The following is a 26,701-nucleotide window of genomic DNA, read 5'->3' on the forward strand; positions in this document are numbered from 1 at the left end:
TCCCTCCCTTCCATTTTGTGCTCTTGTCGTCAGATTACATCTTTGCTTTATCTAGTTTTCTTTCAAATCGGTTAAGGAAAGAATAAAAACATCACTGACACTGTTATTTATATTTACCTATGTAAATTACCTTTCCCAGTGGTTCTTATTTCTTTGTGTGGGTTTGAGTTACCCTCTGGTGTCCTTTCTTGTCAGCTTGAGATCCTTTTGTGTTTCTTGTAAGGCAGATGTGCTAGCAGTTAATTCTGACAGTTTTCCTTTTGGACTAATTTTGCTGGATATAGAATTCTTAGTTGACCATGTTTTGTTTTCCTCCCAGCGTCTCTCCCACTGCCTGCCGAACTCTGTTGTTTCTGATGAGAAGTCAGCTCTCAGTGCCGCTGAGGTTCCCTCCCTCGTCCATGTGGAATGGTTTTTCTCTTGCTGCTCTCACAGTTCTCTGTCTGCATTTTGCAGCTGACTTTGATGTGTGTAGGAATTTTTCCAGCTTTGTAGAAGACTGTTTTTCATAAAATCTGGGTGGTTTCCAGCCATTACTCAATTTTTTTCTGCCCCTTTCCTCTCATTTGTGGGCTGCCATTATACATATGTTGATATGATGGATGGTCTCCCACAGGCCTCTGAGGCTCTCTTCATTTTTCCCCCTTCTCTTTCTGTTCTTCAGATGGGATAATAATTTATTGACCTACCAAGTTCACTGATTCTTATACCAGCTCATACCAGCTCACATCTACTGTTGGGCCTATCTTGTGAATGTTTATGTCAGTTACTGTGCTTTCCAACTCCAGAGTCTTTGGTTGGTTTTTTGTAATTTCTGTGTCTCTACTGATATTTTCTGTCCTCGTGCTTTTCTTTAATTCTGTAAACATGATTTTATTTGGTTCTTCAAATGTGTTTATAATGGTGGATTTAGCTCAGCATCTGGGTCCTTTCAGAGACAGTTTCCATTGAGTGCATTTTTGCCTGTGTATGGGCAAACTTCCTTGATTCTTGGTATGTCTTGTACTGTTTTGTTGGAAGTGGGACAAACTTAGTAATCTGGTTTTCTTGTCACTGTTTGTTAACATATTGTAGAAACTCTAGACTCTGATTCTTGTCCCTCTGTGATGATACTTGTTGCTGGTTTTGTTTAGTGAGTTACCTTAGACCAGTTCTGTAGTGTGTCTTTCCCGCAGTGGTAAGCCGCTGGAATCTGCTTTTTAAAAATTTATTTTATTTTATTTTTTCTGAGAGAGAGAGACAAAGAATCTTAAGCAGGTTCCACACTCATTGTGGAGCCTGACACGGGGCTTGATCCCAAGACCCTGGGATCATGACCTGAACTGAAATCAAGAGTCGGATGCTCAACCAACTGAGCCACCCAGGTGCCCCTTAAAAATGAAAAAAAAAAAAAAAAAAAAAAAAAAAAATTGGGGGGCCTGTGTTCCTGGGTGTCTTCCCTGACTTACCACAGCGCAGTGGTCAGAATTTGTGCTTAAACCCATCAAGTAAGCCCTCCACCCTTTTCTGAAGGAGGCCTTTGTGTGAAGTGAGGCCAAGTTCACTTTCTGCCTATATTTTTCCAGGCATGAGAGTCTCAAGGTAATCCCGGGACGACTGGATAACAGGGCTCTCCCCAGTCTTTCTTGAGTATTTGTGGAAGCTTCCACATCCCCAGGATGATTTTGGAGCTTTTCAAAGACTCCTGTGACTGTCTCATTCTGTAGCTCTCCTTTAAATTTTGTGGCTGAACTCTGTTGCTCTGACCGGTTTCACAGACTTGGGCTGCTACGCGGTCGGCCTGGCTGGATTTCCAGCAGTGAGTTTAGTGCTGTTTGGTGAAGTTCTCAAGTCAGGCCAGCTCTTTCCGCCTCCTCATCCTGGTCCTCAAGGCTGTGCCACAGAATTGGGGTGTGTGTGACTGGGAGGAGCCCCGAGTTAAAATACCAAAACTCCAGTAAAGTTTTTTCTTAGATTCAGAAGGTTTTCTAGAATAAAGGCTTTTTTAATAAAGGCCTTTTTTAATAAAGGCCTTTGATTACTTTCCAGAGTTGCGAAATGATTGTTTTGGATGATTTTGCCAGTTTTATCTTTGCGTTTTGGGTGAGAGGATTTGCCAAAGTCCTCCTTGCATCCCTGCCCCAGTGTTTGGAACAGCAGAACTGCACTGAACCGGGCAGACGTGCTCCTTAGCCTTAGGGAAATGAGTTCAGCCCGTTCAGCTGCTTTACAGTCCATAATTTGGGGGCATACGTTACGAGGTACTATGTGAGTCCTCCCTGCGTCTTTTTTTTTTTTTTTGAACTTTTAATTTTGAAATAATTTCAGAATTACAGAGAAGTTGAAGAATAATTCACAGAACTCCTTTATACTTTACCTGGACTCACCAATTTTTCATAGTACGTCACATATGCTTTATTGTTGCTTTATCTTTTTGTTGTGTGTTTTTCTTCTCAATCATTCAAAAGAATATATCTGACACCTTGCTCCTTTACCCCTAAATATTTGGTGTGGATTTGCTAAAAATAAGGTTCTAACCACTGTATTTCTACAGTTGACCTAATAATGTCCTTAGGACAAATTTTTTTTCTAATCTAGACCCAAGTGAGGATCTTGTGTTGCATTGCGTATAGTTCATGGTCTCTTTAGTCTGTGTTTTTGGGTTTTTTTTTTGTTTTTTTGTTTTTTTTTTTTTAAACATTAGCTCATTTAATCATCAGCCAATCTTATTTTTTATTTTTATTTAGTTTTTAAGTAATCTCTGTGCCCAGCATAGGGCTCAAACTCATGACCCTGAGATCAAGTCACATGCTCTACTGACTGAGCCAGCCAAGCACTCCTTTTTAGTCTGTTTCTTCATCATCATCATCATCATCATCATCATTATTATACTTTAAGTTTATTTTGAGAAGAGAGTGCTTGCATGTGCACAAGTGGGGGAGGGACAGAGAGAAAGGGGGAGAGAGAGAATCTCAAGCAGGCTCTGTGCTCAAACTCAAGAACTGTGAGATCATGACCTGAGCCTAAATCCAGAGCTAGGCACTTAACCAACTGAGCCACCCAGGTGTCTCTGTTTTTTTTTTTTTTTTAATATTGATTGATTGACTGACAACTGAGCGGGGGAGGGGCAGAGAGAGAGAGAGAGGGAGGAAGAGAATCCCAAGCAGGCTCTGTGCTGTGAACCTAGAGCCTGACATTGGGGCTTGAACTCACAAACCGTGGGATCATGACCTGAGCTGAAATCAAGAGTAGGTCACTTAATTGATTGATCTACCCAAGCACTCCTCTTTAGTCTGTTTTAATCAGGAATTTTATTTTCTACCTTTGTCTTCTTAATTGACATTTTTGGAGAGTATGGGTCATTTATTTTCTAAAATGTCCCCCAGTTTGGGTTTTTCTGTTATTTTAGGAGTTTTTAATTTTTTTGTTTAATTATTTAAAAAAAAAGCTCTTTCTCTTTGAACAATAAAGAGTTTAACAGTTAAGAAGGACATAGGATAAAAAAAGGGAACAGTTTTACTCCTGAGATATTTATCATTTTGTCTTCTGTTTAAAAGGAAGTTTATGATGAGTATAAGCATGTAATTGTTTTCTTTTGTATTTATTGGTCTGCCTTCCAGTTGATATTAATAGAAATTAATATTTTGAGTTTTTTGTTTTAGTCTTTACTTTTTATTTTATTTTTTTATTATTAAAAAAAAATTTTTTAATGTTTATTTTTGAGAGAGAGAGACAGAGCATGAGCGGGGGAGGGGCAGAGAGAGAGGGAGACACAGAATCCGAAGCAGGCTCCCGGCTCTGAGCTGTCAGCACAGAGCCCGATGCGGGGCTCAAACTCAAAGACCCCGAGATCATGACCTGAGCCGAAGTCAGACCCTCGACTGACTGAGCCACCCAGGCGCCTCTTATTTTTTACGTTTTAATCTATTGTCAAGTTAGCTAACTTACAGTGTATACAGCATGGTCTTAGCTTTGGGAGTAGGTTCCTGTGGTTCATCACTTACATACAACACCCAGTGCTCATCCCAACAAGTGCCCTCCTCAGTGCCATCTCCCGTTTTCCTGCTCTCCCTCCATCCCCCCACCTCAGCAACCCTCAGTCTGTTCTCTGTATTTAAGAGTCTCTTATGGTTTGCCTCCTCTCTGTTTGTAACTTATTTTTCCTTCCCTTCCCCTATAGTCTTCTGTTAAGTTTCTCAAATTCCACATATGAGTGAAAACATGACATCTGTCTTTTTCGGACTGACTTATTTCTAGAAGTTAACATTTTGCTGTAAAAAAGCTTGAAATTTCTTGATTATGATAAACAATTACTGCTTTAAAGAACCTTGTGGTTATCTTTAAGCTCAGGTGCCTTAAATACAAAGCTCTTTTATCTTTTTGTTTTAAAGGAAAATAGGATTACTCAATATGAATATTACCCAGATCTGTAATTTAAAACAAAAGCCTGTCTTGTCCTAAACTTCCACTCTTTTTCTTGATAATCCATGGCTCAGGGGTCAAACACAGTGAACTGGTACTTAGAAGTAAACAGATTGGTCTTAGAAAAAACTAGCTTGTTCTGATCTTTTTTTTGGCCTCTGTTCTTTCTGGTTAGATTTTGTTGATTTCTCCTTTTATATACTGTTACACGTATATGTCTACATATGTAAATAGACCAGAGAGAAAGTTGTTTCTTATTGAGACTCAGATTTGTAATATGAATGAATGCGTGTATTACATAAATGTTGGCTCCTCTTAGCATTTAATCCAAAGAATTTAAGATATTCAGTATGATTTTCTACTCTGTAACTTGGATCATTTGTTCGTTACTTCAGTTTGGAACAAAATGATGTCAAACTTAGAGTAAGGATATCCATAGTAATCCACGTCAGAATAAGATGTTAACAATGAATATTTCAATGTTTTGATCATAAAATTTTTCTCAGGTTAAGTAGTTATACACTTTTATTCAGGCATTCCCTGTTTAATTAAATTTTGTTTCCTTTGTTCATATCTTTGACCAGAAATATCAAACAGAAGCGGTTAAAATCTCAGACAAAAGTAATTCCTGAATTGGTGGGTTCTCCTGCCCACTCTCCCTCCAGTAGGGGTGCCTATTCTGCAGGCCGTAAGACAGGTGCTAGTGTCTCTTCGGGCGTGACTTCTGGGGACTCCTCAGATTCGGCAGGATCGTCAGAAAGAATGAGAAGACTTAGGACTGTCACTCTGAAAAATGGCTCCACGTTATCTGGTAAGACGTGAACATCGTTCTTTAATTGTTTAGCACTCAAGTAGCACGGCAGCACGGCTAGTTACTCCAGGTTCAGAGGAGAGAATGAAGAAGACTGGCCTTGACATATACGAAACCTACAATTCAGTGGAAGAGTCAAAAGTAACAAATGGGGAACGGTTAAAATATGTTTGATAAGTGCTGTTCTTTGCAAATGGTGCAGCCATATTCTATGCAAATTTGAATCTTCTAAATCGTAAAAAATGGGATACAAATACCATACTTTGAATTTTTTTTTTTTTACATTTATTTATTGAGAGACATAGAGCACAAGTTTGGGAGGGGCAGAGAGAAAAGGAGACACAGAATCCGAAGCAGGCTCCAGGCTCCGAGCTGTTAGCGCAGAGCCCGATGCGGGGCTCGAACTCGCAAACCGTGAGATCGTGTCCTAAGCCGAAGTCGGATGCTCAACCGACTGAGCCACCCAGGCACCCCAAATATCATACTTTGTGTGCCAAGTATACTTCCGGTGGTTTTTCTTTAAATTAAAAAAAAAAAAAAAGACATGGTAATCATGTGTGTTTACATGGAAGGCCTAGTAAATTCTATACCGTTTATGTTCTTGCTCTTTGGTAATACAACTACTGCGGATCCTCACCCTTTGTTAGCATCGTGGGAGTGAGGCTGTGGTATGCGAACGCTTCCCGGTTGCCATGAGTGGTTTTGGCAGCTTGCAATGGTAGTGTGGTAATTACTACTATAATGTAAAATAATAGGATCAAAGGGGTAGAAAGCAGCCACATATTAGACAGACTGGCAAGCCTTGCAGAAGTGTTTGGATTACCTAGTTGGGTCTCTCGATGAGTAAGGAAATCACATGATGAATTGTTTCAGGAACATTAGTCCATTCGGCAGTTGTACGCAGGGAAGAGGGAGAGTCTGGAAAGTGAGTCGGCGTGCTGGGGAGTGGACTGGAATAGAACAGGAGTAGTCTGTGGCAAACCAGCAGAGCGGTTTCAGAGGAAGAGACACAGCCTGGGGACTGGCGTCCTTCTATCGCAGCCACCGTCTTTAACGCGGAGTTGGGTCGTATTGTGGAGCAAAATTTTGACTTTTGGCAGCCTGCTCCCACTCATTTCCATGAAGCTTTCATTCCGTGACATGTATGTAAGAACGGAGGGGACAAAGGAATGGGACACTTGGGTGTCCTGTGCGGTGCCTCACACTGGAGCATGCAGTCATTCAGTGGAGTGGTAGGAAGGAATGACCTGTACTGTTTAAATTGTTTATCTTGTTTCGTCTACCTCCCTCCCCCCTTTATGGTGGCACGTGTAAAAATGACCCTTCTTGAGCTGAAAGCATGTGGTATCGCTACGCGGTTATGGGGCTTACCTGCGAAAGGCTTGAAAGTCTGTCCCCTGACATGCGGGACTTAAAGTGGCCGTTCTTCCTACAGGACCTACAGGAAGTACATGTTTCGTAGGACAGCAGGAAGTGGAGGGGGGCTGATTACATTCTTAGATGCAAATTTGTTTATCAGATATACAAACTGTATTTTCTGAATCCAACCCAGGATTAATATGTTACTTTCAGAAATAATAGGGGCGCCTGGGTGGCTCAGTCAGTTGAGCATCCGACTTCGGCTCAGGTCATGATCTCATGGTTCGTGAGTACGAGCCCCGCATCGGGCTCTGTGCTGATAGCTCAGAGCCTGGAGCCTGCTTCTGCTTCTGTGTCTCCCTCTCTCTCTGCCCCTAACCCACTCGCATTCTGTCTCTGTCTCTCTCAAAAATAAATAAACATTAAAAAAAACTAAAAACAAAACAAAAAAAAAGAAATAATAGAACAAACGATTTGGAATGCTGTCTATGTACCTTTTAATACCAAACATTTATGGGCTGTTTTTTTTTTTTTAGTTTATTTACTTTTGAGAGAGGGGGTGAGACTGTAGGGAAGGGGCAGAGAGAGGGAGAGACAGAATCCCAAGCAGGATCTGTGATGTCAGCACAAAGCCTGATGTAGGGCTTGAACTCATGAACTGTGAGATCATGACCTGAGCCGAGATCAAGAGTTGGACCTTAACCAACTGAGCCACCTAGGCGTCCCTATGAGCTGTTCTTTGAAACAGTTTTTACAATTATAATCTCTCTTGAGTATCTTGAGAATCTGCTTTTAGCTTGTTGTTATGAAATAGGACTGCTTGTGTGTGCGAAGATAGAATGTATGTGATGAACTGTTGATGCTTTATTTTTCTTAGAAAGTGAAATGGAAGATTCCTTAGATACCTCTTCATCTTCAGCTTCAAATAGTTCAGAGGAAAGCAAAGAGAGTTCAAGACCTCGGGAATCTTCCTTACGTAGTGGGCTGGCCAGAAGCAGTAATCTCCGGGTGACCAGAACCAGAGCTGCTCAAAGAAAAACTGGTAAGAGACTCAGTGGTTGGTACTTTGGAGGAATGTTTATCAAGAGAATCCATAAGCTAAGCATGGAATGACTTATTGTTTTAAGGCATCTACATATGATTAAATGTCTTCTTTAGATTTTTTGAAAATTGGTATATAATTGACATATAACATATTTTAGGTGTAGAACATGATAATTTAATATTTGTATACACTACAAAATGATCACAATAAGTATAGTTACTGTCAGTCACTATACATAGTTATAAAAATGTTTATTTCTCGTAATGAGGACTTAAGATTTACTCTTAGCAACTTTCAAATATGCAACAGAATATTATTAACTACGGGCATCATGTTGTACATTACATCCCTATGACTTATAGCTGGAAGTTTGTACCTTTTGACCTCCCTTCCCCCCACCAGTCTGTTCTCTGTATCAGTGAGCTTGGTTTTTTGGTTTGTAGATTACACATAGAAGTAAAATCATACAGTATCCATCTTTCTCTGTTGACTTATTTTGCTGAGCGTTTACACCTTCAAGGTCCATGTATGTTGTTACAGACGGCAGGATTCCACTCCTTTTTATGACTGAATAACATTCCATTGTATAGATAAACCACATCTTCTTTTCTGTTCATCCATTAATGGGTGCTTAGGTCGTTTCCGTGTCTTGGCTTTTGTACATACCACTGCAGTGAAATTGGGGTGCATATATCTTTTTAAATTAGTGCTTGAGTGGGGTGCTTGGGTGGCTCAGTCTGTTAAGCGTCCGACTCTTCAGCTCTGGTCATGATCTCACGGTCTGTAAGTTCAAGCCCTGCATCAGGTGCTGCATTGACAGTGCCTGAATGGTGATATTGAACATCTTTCCATGTTCCTGTTGACCATTTGTATGCTGTATTTTAAAAAATGTCTACTCAGAGCCTCTGTCCACTTTTTAATCGATTGTTTTTTGCTATTGTATGAGTTCTTTAAATAGTTTGGATATTTTGAGGTACCTGGATGGCTCAGTTGGTCAGGTATTCGACTTTGGCTCCAGGTCATGATCTCACAGGTTCGTGGGTTTGGGTCCCTTGTTGGGCTCCACACTCAGAGCCTGGAGCCTGCTTCAGATTCTCTGTCTCCCTCTCTCTCTGCTCATGCTCTGTCTTTCTCTCAAAAATGTGTGTGTGTGTGTGTGTGTGTGTACACACACATATATGAACATCTAAAAAATAAGTATTTTGGATAATTAACCCCTAATCACATGATTTGCACATATCAGTAAGTTGCCTTTTTATCTTATTGATGATTTCTTTTGCCTTGCGGAAGCTTTTAGTTTGATGTAGTCCCACTTGTTTATTTTTGGTTTTGTTGCCTCTAATTTTTGTGTCCGATCCAAAAAAACCATCGGCAAGATCAATGTCAAGGAGCTTATTTACCAGGCCTGTGTTTTCTTCTAGGAGGTTTATGTTTCGGGTCTTACGTTGAAGTCTTTGATCCATTTTGTGTTAATTTTTGTGTATGGTGTAACATAGTAATGTCGCTTTATTCTTTTGCATGTGGCTGTCCAGTTTTCCCAACACTGTTGAAGAGACTGTCCTTTCCCCCATTGTATATTCTTACCTCTTTTGTTGTAAATTAATTGGCCATATGTGCATGGGTTTATTTCTGGGCTCTCTGTTCTGTTCCAGATTTAGGACTTTTTAGATTTAGAAAGGAAACCTGTTTTGGCATTAAAAAATAGGGAACACCAGTTCTAAAATAATAAATTCATTGCAAAATGTTGAAATAAGGAAGACCTTTCTAATCTTATTGCTACTTTATTTCTAGGTCCAGTTTCTTTAGAAAATGGATGTGGCAGAAAAGCCACTCGAAAGAGAGTCTATTTAAGTGACTCTGATAATAATTCGGTGGAGGCTGGTGAGAGCCTAAAAGCCAGGGCTGGAAATAACCGGAAAGTGCTACGAAAGTGTGCTGCTGTGGCTGCCAATAAAATCAAGCTGATGAGCGACGTCGAGGAGAACTCTAGCTCTGAAAGTGTCTGTTCTGGCCGGAAGCTGCCTCACCGTAATGCTTCTGCTGTGGCTAGAAAAAAGTTATTACACAATTCTGAAGATGATCAGAGCTTAAAGTCAGAAATTGAAGAAGAGGAGCTAAAAGATCACAATCGACCATCACCACTGTCCAATTCTCATGCTGCCCAGAATACTGTGAATGAATCTGAAAATGGGGATTCAGAGTCAGAAAGTGACTTACGAGTAGCCCGAAAAAATTGGCAGGCCAATGGTTACAAGTCTCATACTCTGGCAACTTCTAAAACAAAATTTCTTAAGATAGAGTCTTCTGAGGAAGACTCTCAAAGTCACGATTCAGATAATGTACAGACCAGAACTGCTGGTCCGTCAACCTCTGGGCAGAAACTTAGGGCAAAAAGCATCTCCGAGGAAGAGGAAGAAGCAGATTCCGAACCGGGAAAGTATGCTGGTAGAAAGTACAACACAGGTCGCAAGAATCTTACTTTCCTTAAAAAAGCAAAGATCTTCAGTGATTCTGAGGACTCTGAATCCGAAGAGCGAGATCGAGAAGATGGCCGATGTCATGAAATGGACACGAACCCGATCAGAGGGGGTTTGAAGCGTGAACCAATTGCCGGGTCCCAGTGTTTCTCAGATCATGTATCTGAGACCGATTTGGATTCAGATGATGACAAAACAAAAGAAAAACCCAACAGTTTTGTGAGAGGTAATTCAAAACATGGAGCCTTGGCTCCTTGGTGTGCCCTCACTGCCCTTCTCTCCTATAGCACACGTTGTGTCTGTTTCCCATGAAACTTCCCTTTGCCAGTTGTTTTGTGTCTGCCCCAGGCATTCTCCGGCAGCCTTTTCCCTGCACCCCTATGTCCCGTGTGCATGCACAACTGCTTGTCCAGCACGTTTAGTTCACGTAGCAGGCGGCCTTGGCCTTCACAGCTGTTTCAGAGTAAAGATTTCACTGCTTGTGTTGACCATGGGTATCGGAAAAGCAGAGGCAGCACATTTACAAGCTGTGGCGTTGCCCGTTTCAGAAGGTGAGAAGAGAGGGCCGGGCTATTTGTTTGGAAGCGATGTGGAAGTAAGAACAGCCGCAGCAGCCCGGCCTTTCTTCGGATCAGGAGATTGGTCTCTCTGCTGGACGTTTGTTAACTAGTTCAGTCCCTGTGTCGTTTATGAGCTATGTAGTGCTGTTGCCCATTTTACTCAGGGCAACTCTGCAGCCGGGAGAGGTGAAAATCACTAGCTGATGTAAAATTGTGCTCTTGGTAAGTGGGGATTGATGAAACGTTGAACGGGAGGCAGCCAAAGCTAAGATGAAAGGTATTTGGTGTGATTGGAACTTGTGAAGTGGAAAAAGTTTCAGAGGCTGAGAGTCGTGATGGGTTTGCATACCTTAGCGCGCTGGTAGAGTTCAGTCTGAGCTCATGTAAAGAAACTATTTTAGTGTCTGCTGTTGGTGTATGTCGATTGCGGGGTGGCGGGGTGGTGGTCACTGATGGCAATGTGTTCTGCTGGTGCCAGTGCTGAGGCTGGACCCCGGTCCCTGCTCTAACGTGAGAGCCCTGCGCATTCACTGCCGTCCTCCTTCCGAGTTAGTAGGAATTCTGGACTTCAGTTGTTTAAAATGTTGAGCATTTCCTTCCTTTACACATACTTGTAGAGATTAAAGGAGTACTTCTCGTTTTTAATTTTTAGATTCTCCATCACAAGACCATGGACAAAGCAGAAAGGTTTCCAGGAAAAGGGTCTGCTCCAGTGACTCAGACAGCAATTCCAAGGTGAAGAAGAAGTCCTCAAAAGCCAAAACGCGACCCCTCAGGACTCCTCGAAGAAGTGCCAGCACCGCCGCCGGTAAGATCAAGCTCATGAGCGACGCGGAAGACGGCAGTTCGGGCAGCGTGTGCACTAGAAGCCGACACGGGAGGAAGAAGCCCGTCCCTGCCGCCTGTGCCTCTTCGGCCCCGAAGATGGGGAGCGATTCGGAGGGAGCCGCAAGCTGTGAAGTGCCGGACGAGCCGTGTGCTTGCGGAGGGGGGCCGGGAGGCGGCCCTGCGGCCCCGGAGGGCCCCTCCGACTCGGAAGGTGCGCGCAGTTCCGAGCGCGGGGGCAGGGGCAGGCGCGCCCGGGGCCCCAGGGCGGACGGGGCGCCTCCCCAAGCCGGGCATTCCTCCGCCGGGTCTTCAGGGGAAGAGTCGAAAAGCCATATTCCAGGGGGCGAGACGGGCAGGAAGAAGGTTTCCGCGGAGGCCGCTTCGGAGCAGAAAGCGGCTGCGGAGCCCAGCTTCGAGGAGGAGCTGAGTTACGGGCTGCGCAGGTGGAACGGCCGGCGGCTCCGGACCTACGGGAAGGCGCCGCTGCGGGGGGCGGCGGCGGCGGCGGCGGCGGGGGCGGGGGCGGAAGCCGAGGCCGGGCGCAAGAGGCTGCGCCCCGATCCGGGGGAGGCGCCGGGAACCGCGGCGCGAGGGGCGGCCCGGGGCGCGCGCGCCCCCAGCCCCAGCCCCAGGTCCGCGTCCGAGCCGGCCTCCGCCACCGAGTCCGACGGGGACTGTGCCGACGACGCCAACACCAAAAAGAGGAAAACGAAGGGAAAAGCGAAGGCCGCCGGAAAAGGTAAAGCCTGTGCGGCCGCCGCGTCCCGAAGCGCGCGGCGGCAGAGACAGAGCAAACGGCCCAGGTTGAGTGTGGACGATAACGACTGGGAAGATCTGGACTATGCAAAGTCGAAAAGAGGGCTTCGGCGCTCGAAAATAAAGACGAGGAATCAGGGCAGAAGGACCGTGAGATACCACGACGGGGATGATGACAGAAGCTTAGAGAACGGGATAGATTTTGATGATTGCACCTTATGACCTTGAGAGAAAACCAGTTCATTCGAAGAGGAGATGGACTGGGATTTGTGGTGAAAGCTGGCTGTTGAAATTCTTTTTTGTCCTACAATTCAGGGAATATATTTATATTTTTCTATGAAAAGTTATGAATGTGACTAAATCATGACTGTTATTTTTATTTGCACTTGCTTGCCTTTGTAGCAGCGTTCAGCACAGGTGCCAAAATATGCTTCATTTTGGGGGCAGATCTACTTTGACAGTATTGAACTACAGAGAGCAAGGATTTGAAACATGTTCAACACTAGACATCCTGGTTGTCAAAACCAAGAAGCATTACTTTCACGGTAGCAAGTGTCATGCAGTCATTTGCTGAGTGCGTCCAGAGGTGGTAGTTTCTAACCCCTGTTCTGTTGTCGTAGAACAATTTCACCCGTGGCCTATGTTTACAGATTCTTCATAAATATTATGTGCATACTGACGGAACGATCATGGGAGGTGTGACCATGATTAGTAGGCGAGGTACCTACCACTTTTTTTTTTTTTTTCCCTTTTATTTCCCTGGCTACTTGAGCAGAATGCATTATACCAGATTTGGTCATTTTCATTCAAATGGTTTCTCTCCAAATGCTGTTGGGTCTTTTCTCTCTTTTTCTTTATTTTTAAGGAAAATGTCATCACTTTTATTTTATAAACTTGAATTTATAAAGTGCTGGTAAATTATTTTTTAAGATGTTTGGATTGTATATTTTAAACCTCGAAGGCCCCAAGCATAGCCCTGGCATTTTCTTTTAAATTGTGCACTAACAGAATGCTATATAATTTGTCTTTCCAAGATCTCCTGATTTCTGTGTAAGGGATTTAACCAAAATCTTGGTCTTCCATAGTCTTACTCTGTGAAATAGAGGAGTTTGTGTGCCTTAGATTTAGGAAAAGTGTGTTCTTTAATAGAGTGTACAGGGCCAAGAGAGTATTTAAATTATACGTAGATTCCCCCCCCCCCCCCCAATTTCCATTGAGATTGTAGAGTTCAGTTTTGTTAAGAGTGCAATCGCAAATCTCATCTATATAGGGAAATAGTTCAATGTCATTCTCCACCTCTCCGTTTTAGCTTACTGCTGCCATGTGCAATCCCGACATTCTTTGCGGGGGCAACTCAGTGCATCTTTTGTTAGTGACCCCTAGTTTAAGAAACTGTCTTGTGTTGTGGGAGAAGACTTTTGGAATCCATTCAAAGTGAAACTTCTGTCACATCATCAAATACCATAGTACACTTATTTTTGAGCCAAATATTTTTGCTTGATAGGTTGTGCTACTCCGTAGAGTGTAGGTGGCCATTCCTAGCTCGTTTGTGCCTGAAGATGGACTTGATTCCAATGGTTTACATATTTCGTAGCTGAGGAGTATGTTGCAGTACTCCTACCTCTGTTATTTATTGGCCCTGTGTTTGGTGTCAGACAAAATTAATCCTCTTCTCCTGTGTATGCTTAAGGTGGCAGATATGGAAAAGCATCAGACTCTGGTATCAATGTTAGAGAATGTTCTTAAGTTTGTTACTTTTTAGTCATCTATTCTATTTGACATGGTAGAAGGTACTTTCTATTCTGATGTAAGGGGAAGGATGTTTTTGGACATTACCAACCGAGACAGGTGGGATGCCTGTCTCTCCTTTGGTTGTTTGGAGAGCTGTCGCCGCTTCAAAACTATGATGCTCTTCTTCTCAAAGCTTGTGTTGAGGGTATAGTACAGAGAGAGTGATTCAGGAGAATTGTCCTTGACTATTGACCTGAAAAAATTAATGGAATGTTCTTTACTTCCCTAGTTTTAAGAAATGGTGATAGATGTCATTTCCATTAATTTATTTAAACTCTTCTTAAGCTTCTCTGTTTTATATCTATTCTCAGGGTTATAACTCCATGTTTACCATCATCTGCAAAAAGGTACCAAAAAAATCCATAAATAAAAATAGAGAATACATTCTAAATCTATAAATTATTTTGTAAGATGATACTTTGATCATTTAGGCTTCATCGGTAGAACTATTCTTAATCTTTTGGCCTGAGTTAACTGGTCATAGATTGGCTGGTCAACCAATTACTGATTTTTCTTTCTGTCCAAAATGGTTAGAACTTTGTATATAGAAAGCAGTGTTTTGGTTTCATCTGGGGAAAAAAAAAACCAAGAATTTGTCCTGGTGACTTTGAAGGCATGGTTGACAGTGGTAGCTTCTCCAGTTCTGAAGTAAAACTAAGGGATTATAGTGAGAATCATTTTTATGGGTTTTTTTGGTCATGGTGCTATTCCTAAGGTTAACTTTGAATATGTGACACACACTCCTAAGTACTTTAAGGAAAATTAATAAATAATTAATAGTTCAAAATGTTTACATTGAGCACTAGAACATGTTTGACTTTTTTTCTACTTTATGCGAATTGCGCAGGGATTTAATGCACGGATGTACTTTAATGTGTTTGGGATCAGTTTGTATTTTCTTGTGAAAAAGACAAAAGGTTGCAAATTGAATGTGAACTGATCCAGAAGTAAGTGCTATCTGGCTTTCCATTGCACTTGAAGTAACTTGATGGTGTACATGAAAACAAACCAGAACGAAACTACTGTGGTCGTGTATGTCCAAAGCCCTATGATTTTATTCCTTTATGGTTGGAAAAAGGTCTGTGGTTATCAGACTTGATTTTTGATTCCTTCGAAAGTATTAAGGAAAAAAGATGTCAAACATTTAAAAAATAGCTGAGGTTTAAAAAGCATTTTTTTCGTATCATACTTATTTTAAAAGGGTATACTGACAATGTGTAGTAACTTCTGAATAAAAGGGAAAGTGTATTCCATTTTCAGATACTTATTAGGGTGGTCGTTCTCCCTTTTTTATTTTAGGGGAAAATCTCTGATTAAATCCTTTCTCAATTTAGAAATGCTTGGAAAGAATGATAAAGCGTTTATTCACAGCTTCTCAGTTACAAGATGAGAGTTTCTTCTAAGTAGTAAAGAGTCGTACCTAAAAAAGCAAATTAATTTTATAATATGAAAATGGGGAGAAGAATTTCTGCTCGGGGAAAAGGCACTTCAGAACCTGGAATTGCAAATGGAAAAGGAGATCTGAAGCCAAAAGAAATGCCATCTTGAAAGTATTACTGTCCCCAAATAATAAGACCTGTCACTGAATCTTCACGCTCCATTGGTTAATGACATCTTAGGTAAAACATTCTTAGAAGCCTCCCTACTTAGAAGGGTTCCTACTACATCCCCTGTCCCTCTCCTAGCCTTTTAAAATAACCAGAACACAGAATGTATTAACTAAAGTGTAGTGCTTTAAAAAAACCAAATTGAAAGGATTTTAATCTCTTTTGTCAGTGCACATTGAACTTGATCATGCCGCTTGAAAACAATGAGGTTTGTGTGTCAGTAGAATGCAAGAGTGTTGTTCAAGGCGCTCACGGTATTTGTAGTTTTCCTTCCTACTCTACCGTATTGGTTTTTTTGAGTAACTTTTAAATGACTAGAACAGGTCGGGTGTGCCTTGCCCTTTATAGCTGAACTATCAGCTCCACCCTTTTTATCCATATTAAGTCAGCGTATTTACTTTCTCACGCACCTTGTAGTTGTCCACAAACACTTCAGCACCTTACACTGTATGGAACTTGTAGTTCAGTTATCTCGTGGTATGATGGAGTGCACCAGAGCGCCTTCACTGCGAAAGAACTTTCCATTATTACCTAAGTCGATCTCTCAACTCCCGCTGTGGATAACAGCAAATAATAAAGCAGAAACCGTAAGAAATTTGCAGCTTCGCTGTTTAAGACGGTCTTGATTCTAGTATTTGGGAACAAAGACCAAACCCAAGTATAATTTGTCAAAGCCAGGGAGAAAATGGAACGTTGTGGAAAAATCTAGTCCAGCCAGATTAACACATGCTAATACCACTTTGGTAGCTCAAAATTGTGAATTAATGGAGAGGATTAAAGTGTAAAGACTATAATGGCGAGGGCTGTGTTGTCTTTTCTCACGTTTTGAGTTTTTCGTAGCTATTTTCTTAAACTGTAGATGTTGCCTTAAGGGTATGTGGGAATTCTCAAAGTTGAGAGATTTTTACCACTTCCTGATAATCTGCCATGCTGGTTCCTAATACACTGTTAATTTGGTAGAAAAATCTGAAGACCTTTTCTTGGTGTCTCCTCAAGGATTGCTTGTGTGGATCTGATGTAGGGAGGTTGGCCGGGGCCAGTTATAACATCGGGGTCTTACAGATCCGCAGGCTCTCTGTCTTTGGCGGCCTGTAAGTAACTGTAGACTGTCTGTCAGGACTCATAGCTTCACTGAATTTAATTGTCAGTGTTTCCGTATACTTTCTGGTCATACTTTAGTTTTTAAGGTAATTTGAAGGTAAGTTGTATCATTTATTAAAACCTCTGTTGGGAATTTGGGCTCCTAAAGAGGCTTCTGACTGACCCAGCTGGAACGAGACGGCCAGCTAGAGTTTGCCTGGACCACAAGCGGCCAGCCTGGCCTACGGGGATGTTGTTTAGAAGTTATTACCCTTTTTGATCAGTGGCTAAATGTCGAAAATGATCTTTCATTTTTAGTATATTGAAGGTAATTTTCTAGGTGCTGATCCTCGCTTAGTCCTTGGACCATACGCACACATTCAGCTCACCTATGAGACTCTAACCGTTTCACTGGAGCCAGACAAAAAGGCAGATCTTTAGAAGATTTTCCACTCGCACACGAGATCTTTCAAAACTTTAACTTTCTAAATAAACTCATTACCATGCCTGACTCTCGGTTGGTATCTAGGAACCAGTTTAATTTTTTTTAGTTACTAAAAGCGTATAATAAACTTAATGTTATCCTACTGACAAGTGAAAGGTTTTTTCTTTCCTTTTTTAAACTACGTCAAGCCTTCTAGCTGATTCATTCCATAAGGTCTGCAGGAGGCAGCCAATTTCCCTTGCAACTTATCTTTACTGTTTCTCAAACAGCTTACTGTCCATTTGTGACTAGTTTCTCAAGCAGGCAGAACGCGGGGCCACACCGTGTTGGATGGGCCCGGAGGACTGAAGGGAGACTAGAGACGGGCTTGAAAGGGGGTTGGCGTGGGATTGTCTGTGCCCTGCTGCTTCTCTTCGGTGAAGTAATACAGTCGAACACCAGTGTTTATTTCTGATACCCTCTCCTGCCAAACAGTTCGAAATGCTCTGAGAGCTATCTAAAGAAGTTTACTAAACAGGGTCGTTGAACTCATACTTGATAGAACTTTTATCAGATTTTTAGAAAAAAATTTGCAGTAGTCATCACGAGTTTTTGAGAATCGTAAGAATGACTGTCACCGGTTAACTGTTTGCTAAAGACAAGAGAGAGCTGTATAGCGATGAGCTACTCAGCCGTAGAGGCAGAACAAAACCAAGTTCTGTGGTGCCCATCACGGAGTGTGCTGCATTTATTCAACCGTAAGAGTGACCAAGCTGGCGAAGAACAACTCTTGATTAGGGAATTATTTCTGACAAGCTCAGGATCCCGTGTGGCCCCAGTGTAGAGGCTGACTTCTCGGTGTTAACCAACTCACCCGGAAGATAGAAGTGTTCCGTACTGAGAGTTACAGGGAACACGTTAGTCTACAGTCATCCTCTACAGAGACCTTCCCGTGTATGGGATCTTTTTGGAAACTTACGCTTTTGGAGGGATGACTATCAGTGACAAATGCTGTCTGTTTCCTGAGTTTTGATCATTTTATTATCAGTGAAGGGCAGACAGTGAAGGAAGGGCATCTCAGACTGACTCTGTCAAAAGCCTTGCTTGAGGGAGGTGGTTGTGTTTTGCAACTGAAAGGTTTCTCCTCTGTGGATTGATAACCCGCCACAGCAGCCACTGACCTCAGTACTTCAAAAGTATGTAAAATAGGCTAGCACATTTTCATTTTCAGACATCTTTCATCATCTTCCATTCTCAGATTTGTTTTTAATACCGCAGTTAAAATGCGATGAGATTAAAATTTTTCATGCTTCTATAGCAGTGATGTGAAGTTTATTCTGGGTTTAGGAAGACAGTTTTGTATTAAGTATCATAATTGGAATATGATTAGTCCTTAACACGTAGAGGCTTAGAGATGCTTGCTCTGACTCAAAACGGATGTCTGCATCCAAGTTCCTATTCACCACAGAGCGTCTTAGAATACAGTGATCTGGGCGTTAGAATTCAAGTGGTCCCCCAGGTGAACTGTGATGGAGTGCTACTACGTAGCATGCACGTTTTCATTCCACGAATGAGGTTTTTGCCGTCCCCCAATAGGGAGTCATTTATAGGAAAGCAGCAGTGCCTCAGGCTCCCACTGCTCCAGGACACGTGACTCGCCAAGCCCCACCAAGACCGCCCAGGACAGTTCGACTTGGGGGACCGTACTGACTGGTTAGTATTAAGTGACACTGTCCCGTTGTGTTGTTAGAGTAGTGGCCTCCAAAATTCTTAAGCTTGTACCCTGACCTCTAGATTGGACTTCTCTCTAACCCTGAATTATTCTGTGTATATTTGTAAAAACGATTTGTAGTTTTCTCAAGGAGAGTAAAGCACTTTATAATTTGCCAAGTTCTCAGTAATAAAATTGACCCCGACTCATGTGTACATATTATTTTTTAACAGTTTCCCACACTGTCACTCTTCTGTGTTCCTCAGATTGCTTTTATCTTCACCCTGTGAGCTTTCCGCTTTAGGTCTGGGGCTAGAGCTACGGCTCCATCAAGCTGGAGCGGCCGTCTACACTAGCACGGACTCTTCTCTTCTCCCCCGTCTTGACGCACTAACTTATTGGAAGTTCAGATTTTCTTAAAGTACTTTTAAAAGCCTGATCAGAGTTTCTTCAATAGAATCTTAACTGTTTTCCCTCATTTTGGATTACAAATAAGCGCTTATTCAAACGAGTTCGTGTTAGTATTTTACCAGGTTCCTAAACGGTCAATACAGGTGCTGCCATCAGTACATCAAAAAGGAATTCATTGCTGCACCTGAAGTCCTAGTGTCCTAAAGAAATTCTTAGTTGCGATAGGGTTTTCTCCATACTATCGACGTGTTGTCGAGATCGATCTGGTTGGCTGCTTTTAATGTTTCAACGCGCAAATGGATGTGGTTGAGTGACTCTGGTGTGTGTCCTCATCCCCACTGTAAGTCGAATTTCACCTTAATTTTGTTACACACTTAGAAAAGCCTCATTTGTCTGTTGTAGCATGTTAATCTGCCTTCTAGTATTTGCCTAACATTGACGTAATGTGCCGAGGGTTCATTTTGGATCGGGGGTTGCTTTGCAGAGACCGTAGTTCGTACCAAGCATTCCCGAGAAGAGGCCCTTCCGGGCAAACGCCCTGCCCTTCAGGCCGCTTGTGCGAGCGAGGGCCCAGACCCCTCCAGGCGGTGCTGCCCAACGGGCCGCGGGGATGAGCTCAGGCCGTTCAAGAAGTGCCATTTTTGCAATGCCTGGTGACTTCCGTTGAACAAAACGTGTTAACCTTTAGAAATAGGATTTCACTGGAAACACATATACGGCATCTAATTGGCCAAAGGGCCTGCTGCACTTGGGGGGCGGGGGGTTGCTTTTAGGATAGCAGCTCCTCACCTGCTCCGGGGGAGCTCTGTCCCGGGTCTTGGAGAAAGCACATCTTTGAAATGAGTGTCACAGAGTTAGGGCCAAATCTGAAGGGCTTTCCTTTCGAGAGCAGAAGACTTTTCCTTAATTCTCTACTAATGAACGTGTCAGTCAACAGAAGCCCGTTTTCACCTGCAACTCCTTTGCCCTTGGTGACGGAAGGGCAAACCTCTCCGTTCATAAAGGAAAAGCTGGGAGGGTTCACTGCGATAGAATAATAGCATCGCGTGATGGCCGACAGAATGAAATGAGCCCTCGTTTTCTCGACTTTTGTAGTGAAAGGGACCCAGTGGGAGAGAATGCGGATGTCAAGGGGGGGAATTTCAGTGATCTATAGCCTGTTCTAACCGACTGCTGACTGTCTGGAAACTTGAGGTGCGGTCCTGCAAACTCCCCCCCCCGCAAGACTTGTGTGCCTTTTCAATGGTTTTAGGTAGTTTGACTTAATGGCTGCAAGACCGGATGGCCAGCTGATGAGGCCTAGCATTCAGGGGCTGATGCACTTTAGGTGCGTTTGAGATACAGGTTTTCCCACCACTGGCAAGTAGGGCGCTCCTGGGAATCTTTCCTAAGCCCAAATAGCATGAAGCAGAGATGCAACTATGCCATTAACTTCTATGGGAAAAAACTGGGGTCATATGCAGACCCTGAAAAATGACCCGTCAGGCTTCTCTGATAACCTTAGGACACGCTAACATGCACAAAGTCAGTGGAGGTCAGGCCCAGGTGCTCGGACAGTTCCAAGAGCTCTGGCAGCGGGGGAGGGGGCTTGGTGGGCGGTGTGCCTCTGGAAAATGTTGCTGTCAGAGCCAACACCGAACGCTGTTTGTGCTTTCCAGGCTTTTTCTTTCTTTCTTTCTTTCTTAGTGTTTATTTATTCTTGAGAGAGAGACAGAGCATGAGCGGGGGAGGGGCAGAGCGAGAGAGGGAGACAGAATCCGAAGCAGGTTCCAGGCTCCGAGCTGTCAGCACAGAGCCCGATGTGGGGCCCGAACTCACCAACCGAACCGTGAGATCATGACCTGAGCCGAAGTCAGACGCTTAATGACTGAGCCACCCAGGCGCCCCTTTTGGCTAGCAAAACCCGGCAGGTCTTTTGTAAAAGCGAGGTGACATCCCGCAAACTTCCAAAAAGTGGAGAATGTCTGTACTTCTGCCCTAGAAGTGCACTGATCATTCCTGGATTTGAAATTTGCAAATGCAGCTCTGAGACCCGGGCAGAAATAAAAAGGATGTGAGCCCACCTAAGCTGGTAAACGCAGAGCGGTGGGCATAACATCATGTGACTCGGTACAACTGGGATGGATCCCCAGCCACTCCGAGCGAGTTGCTTCTCCACAGCGTTTAGTCTTGCCTCTTGACAGTGGGGCCCCTCCAGTTTGTAGCTCTCAGCTACAGCAACACCTCCTCAAAGGGAGCTTTCCTTGCCCTTTCTGGAAGGTGTCCGCATGGCTCCCAACACTTTTTAGTCCTTACAGCAACTAGAGTTCCAGGTATAGAATTAGTTTGCTTTAGCATCCGTATCCTGATCCTCTGGATGCCTGGCATATACCTTGCTGAGAAAATATCTGAATAATAAACGAAACCAGGATTTAAGAATTACAGTTAAATGAAATGCTCAAATAGTTGAAAAAATAGATCTAGGATTAAAACCATATTTTCGTTCTCTAAAATGAATAGGCAGTTCCTTTTTATCTGCCGGTTCATGTTTTTTTGACTAAAGGTGTTGGAATTAACACTTTCAGGACTGTCTTGAAGCAGAGCTGATAACCGCGTCGTCATAGTCGTGATGGCATTGCTTTCTCATTTAGGTTCCAGGAAAATTATTTCAAAGCTCATTGAATATCCTAAGCTAGTTCGACATAGACTTTTAGAAACAATACCAAAACTTTAGTGCTTTATGATGCCACGGGTACCTTCTCAGAAGTCTGGTACTGTTTTAAGTGACTGTTCTCTTTCCAGATTGGACAGTATACCTGGTGCCATACTACTCAAGACTTCCTTTTGTAGGTGTGGAGGTGGGAGTAGTATCACTGATGATAATCACTTACGTTTTTTCCTTATTTGGCAGTGTGAATAGTTAAAAAATTTTTTTTTAACGTTTATTTATTTTTGAGACAGCGTGCGAGCAGGGTAGGGGGAGAGAGAGAGGGAGACACAGAATCGGAAGCAGGCTCCAGGCTCTGAGCCGTCAGCACCGAGCCCGACGTGAGGCTCGAACTCATGAACCACGAGATCATGACTGAGCTGAAGTCGGACGCCCAACCGACTGAGTCACCCAGGCGCCCCAATGAGTAGTTTTAAAACTTCTGATCTGGGGATTTGTTATTGAGGAACATACGCAGCGGTAAAGTCTTGTGTTGCAAGTGTTTGCATTTATGTGAACTTTCACTCATTTTTCAGACTCTGTTCCCGGAGACAGAGAACCCAATACAAAAGTGAGAACGTGTATGCAGCATCATCAGGATGCAGTGCAAATGCCTCGTGAAATTCTGAAAGCAAAAATGGCATCTGAGAAAGTTCCCCGTAGATGTGTTACTGTGGCTGCAAATAAAATAAAAGTAGGAGTAATCTAAAGGAAAAGCTTTCAGGACCAGAAAATGTCTGGCTTAGAAAGAGCAGCAGAAAACTGCCCCATCGAAGTGCGGCTGCTGTGGCTAAGGAAAAGTTACCGAATGTTTATAAAGAGGAGGATACAAGCATAAATTCAGGAAGTGAAAAAGAACCAGAAGGTATTAATAGCACAGCGCTTTTCTTAAGGCGTTCAGATCCTGGAAAGAAAAAGCACAATAACGACTAGGAAAATGTAGGAGTGATTTGAATTTGGATTCAATCAGGGATTGTATGTGATTGGACACAATCAGATACAAATACACTGGCAGTTGCATTCTGCTCCTAGCTTAAAGTTAATCCCTTGTTGGCACTTTCTGAGGAATTTTCTTTTCTTTTCTTTTCTTTTTAATGTTTATTTTTGAGAGAGAGGTAGAGTGTGAACGGGGGAGGGGCAGAGAGAGAGGGAGACACAGAATCCGAAGCAGGTTCCAGGCTCAGAGCTGTCAGCACAGAGCCCGACGCAGGGCTCGAACTCAAAGGCCCTGAGATCATGACCTAAGCCGAAGTCGGAGGCTTAAGCAACCGACTGAGCCACCCAGGCGCCCCTCTGAGGAATTTTCTAAAAGCCATACTCCAGTGGGTCAAAGTGGGAGGAAACCTTCCTTGCAGTGGGCTCTTGCACAGAGACACATAACAGAGAATCCGAGGGTTGGGGGGTATAATAGATTGTGGAGCCCGTAGTGGAGAGGTGGAAAGAAAAGGACAAATGGCCGGTCACAAGATTATTCCTGTTCAGAAAGGAAGGGTCTTGAAGAAATCTCTTGGTTCCTTAGAGGAACATAATGGAAAGTGTACAGGGTCTGTACCTTCAGGGACTGGAAAAAAAAAATGTCAAAATCGCAACCTGATGCTAATTTTAAGCCTTTTGCATTAGAGAATAAAAATTTAGACCACCATAGCTACGGTGTTTACTAAAGTAAGAGGGGAAAAAATATTAATGCACGTTTCAAGAGGAAGTGCCATGGAGCCAATTTGACTTTTGAGTGAACCAAATACCTAAGTAAGATCCAGTCCATGCAATTCACAACCTCACAAGTCTAAAACAACTTAAACTGGAAGGACCTGGGGATTGAATGATGTGGAGGTTGATGATCGAGTTCTGAAGTGGAGTGTTGGAAATGGGCAATTAGCAAAAACCCATCAATGTCTTATTTTGTTTATAATCTTGGAACTCGTACTGAATGGCGACCACTTGATGTGACTAATTCAGGGAATATATATTTTTCTATGAAGGCTATGAATGTGACTATCACAACTTCTTTTCCTCACTTTTCCTTTCACATAACTGCATTTACAGTGATGCCAAAATGTACCTCATTATGAGGCAAGGTCTTAGTTTTAACCAGTTAATAATAAAAGGTATAGATTAAGATCAAAACAGTCATATTTTTGGATGATAGTGACATCCTCTTAGGTTTCTTTTCAGCACCTTAAAAATCAGTATTTTGTGAACACTTTGAGCAAATTGGTTACAGTTTCATCACAACAAACTTTACTGGCAGCATGTGGGCTATTTCATTGTGGCCTTTGCTAGGATTAGAAAATCTGATCTTGATACTATGAAGAATTTCTTTGCGATGAGGTTTAATTTGTTGTTAATCGGTATTTGTTGAAATTAAGATCACCAGATTAAATGAACGCACTGTTAATCTTAACATAGTAACATGCTATTGGAGAAGCGAATTGTTAGAAGCAAGTTGTTTTCCCATTTAAAAATATCTGTGAATATTAATATATGATTTGCATGTGTAAATCTGAAAAAGTGAAATATAGAAACCTACGGGTTTCCATTCCTTCTTCATTAAAAGACTAATGTAATGCATATATTTTGGTTATACAGACAGACCCAAGTGTCTAGATTACTTGAGAAATTTGTTTGTGGTTGCATGTCTCCTTAAGAAAAAGGCTTTTTGTCGTTTATTTTCCTCTCTCTTAGCATAAGCCAGAATATTTCTAACCTACAGAGTCTGTGTCCTTTGCTCTCTGTTTATAGTGTACTTTCATCAGAAATACTGATACCAGTATCTTGTTACTAGTACAGGTGAGAAAGGGAAGAATTCCTAATAAATTGCTAATATTTTCAGGTGCATGGGGTTTGATTTTTGATTGCTAATGAACTGTTTAAACCTATTTCCGCTCCCATATTTACCCTTAATTTTGTGGAAGTTTCTTATTGGGGATGTTCTATCCTTAACAAATACCATAATATGAAAATATTTAAGTCTCAGTTAAGACTATTTTATGCAAAATTTCTTGACAATTTCAGTGTAATCAAAGAATTTGTTTTGAATTTATGATGTTCTCTGATGGGCTTAATTTCCGCCAGTACTTGAGACGGTGTCACCAGCGATCTTTCCAAATGGAATCTCTTTGCTGAATTAGTATTTAAATTGAACATATATTTGCCTTTTTAAAAAGTGCTTGGCCTAAATTTATTGTAACTGCATGAAATAAGCATTTGTTTAAAACTTAACATTATTGTAAAACTCTCTGAAATGTATGCAGAATTTAAACCATGGCCAAATGTATTATTACCCTACTCCTAATTTTAATCAGCTTTCTAGAAATGATTTCTTCATAATGTAATTGTAAAAGCAAATCGAGCTTAAATTTTACTGGTTAAAAATGGCAAGTTACTTTATTGGACAAAAGGATTAAGTCACAGTGATCCCCAAACATTCTTTTTATTCTGCAATTCAGTCCTTCTCTAAAACAACCCACCGGTATAAATGCAGCTTAAAAATACCACATTGGTGGGGCACCTGGGGGGCTCAGTCGGTTAGGCGTCTGACTTCAGCCCAGGTCCTGATCTCACGGCTGTGAGTGAGTTCAAGCCCCACATCAGACTCTGTGCTGACAGCTCAGAGCCTGGAGCCTGCTTCTGATTCTGTGTCTCCCTTTCTCTCTCTGCCTCTCCCCTGCTCATGCTATGTCTCTCTCAAAAATAAATAAACATTTAAAAAAATTAAAAAAAAAAAATACCACATTGGTAATCTTACTACGTAAGTACACCCAAACTTTCCCAAGCTCTTACGGGATAGCACTTTGGTCATTCTTTATACTGAAATGTTCAAATTTTGCTTCAAAACCCAAACATTTATTTTGCTGGAATGTGTAAAACCGCTAAAACTGATTCAATGTAGATGCTTTTGTCGATCGTATTTCTCCACGTCTTAAAACAAGGTATTTCTAGCAGCTTCCTGAGATTTGTTTGATTACCTCCAGAGGCTCCGCCTGCCCCCAAACTAGTACTGAACTCTGTGCTTCTCGGCAGCATTCCAAAATGTGAGCAGTGCCACGTGTTTTCAGTACGACTACGTGTAGGTGAAGGGTCTGTGTCGCTCGCCACTCTGGACCCCGTCACTTAAAGTGTCCGCGGTTGCGCCTCGCGCCCGCCCGGAACAGTGTCCGGCGATGGGTCCTCCGCCGCGCCCCGAGGAAAGAGAACCGGCTCGAAAGCAACTGCACACACTGCTTATTCGTGAAAGGCTACTTAAAGCGAAAATAAATTTTGTATTGGAAATGGCCACGTTTTAAAAAAAGAAGTAACTATTTTTGCATTCTCATAAACTCTTTTAGATCGGCTTGACAATCATCAGCTTTTGAAGTGTGAATTCTTATTGCCAGAGTAAAAGTCGCATTTTATACCACCACGAAGCGCTGTATTTCTTCCCGCCCTCGGTCCGCAGCCCGGTGCTTAATGCAGCAAAGCTGCGCCTCCAGGAGGACGGACTCGGGGTGAGGGAAGGAAGGGCGGCTGAGCCGGCTCCTCCCGGGTCGGTCACCGGCCCAGGCCCCACGCCGCAGGCCCCAACCCCGCCGCCGGCTCGCCCCCCTAGCCCGCAGTCATCAAGCCTCTCGGTGCCCCTGCGGACTCAAGCTGCGGGAGAAGACGCTCGGGATTGGCGCGGCCTCAGGCACCCGGCGCGCGTGCGCGGGGGCGTGGCGCGAGGGCGGAGTTCAGGGGCGCGGGGGCGGTGCAGGGGGCGTGGCGGCGCGGGGGCGCAT

General features: G+C 42.8%; 1 protein-coding gene across 1 annotated transcript in view; it reads left to right on the forward strand.

The window, feature by feature from the left end:
* The window catches only part of BRWD1 (bromodomain and WD repeat domain containing 1), a 121,127-nt gene extending 105,836 nt beyond the window's left edge, over positions 1 to 15,291 (forward strand). Inside the window, exons 38-41 of the mRNA XM_053903070.1 lie at positions 4,986 to 5,212; positions 7,449 to 7,613; positions 9,408 to 10,319; positions 11,306 to 15,291. Of these exons, the coding sequence (XP_053759045.1) occupies positions 4,986 to 5,212; positions 7,449 to 7,613; positions 9,408 to 10,319; positions 11,306 to 12,459 (2,458 nt within the window). The 3' untranslated portion in view covers positions 12,460 to 15,291. The remainder of the gene's footprint in view (positions 1 to 4,985; positions 5,213 to 7,448; positions 7,614 to 9,407; positions 10,320 to 11,305) is intronic.
* Positions 15,292 to 26,701: the final 11,410 nt, after the last annotated feature.

Source organism: Panthera pardus, unplaced genomic scaffold, assembly GCF_024362965.1.
Source record: "Panthera pardus isolate Hobbes unplaced genomic scaffold, ASM2436296v1 HiC_scaffold_16, whole genome shotgun sequence".
NCBI classification, from domain to species: Eukaryota; Metazoa; Chordata; class Mammalia; order Carnivora; family Felidae; genus Panthera; species Panthera pardus.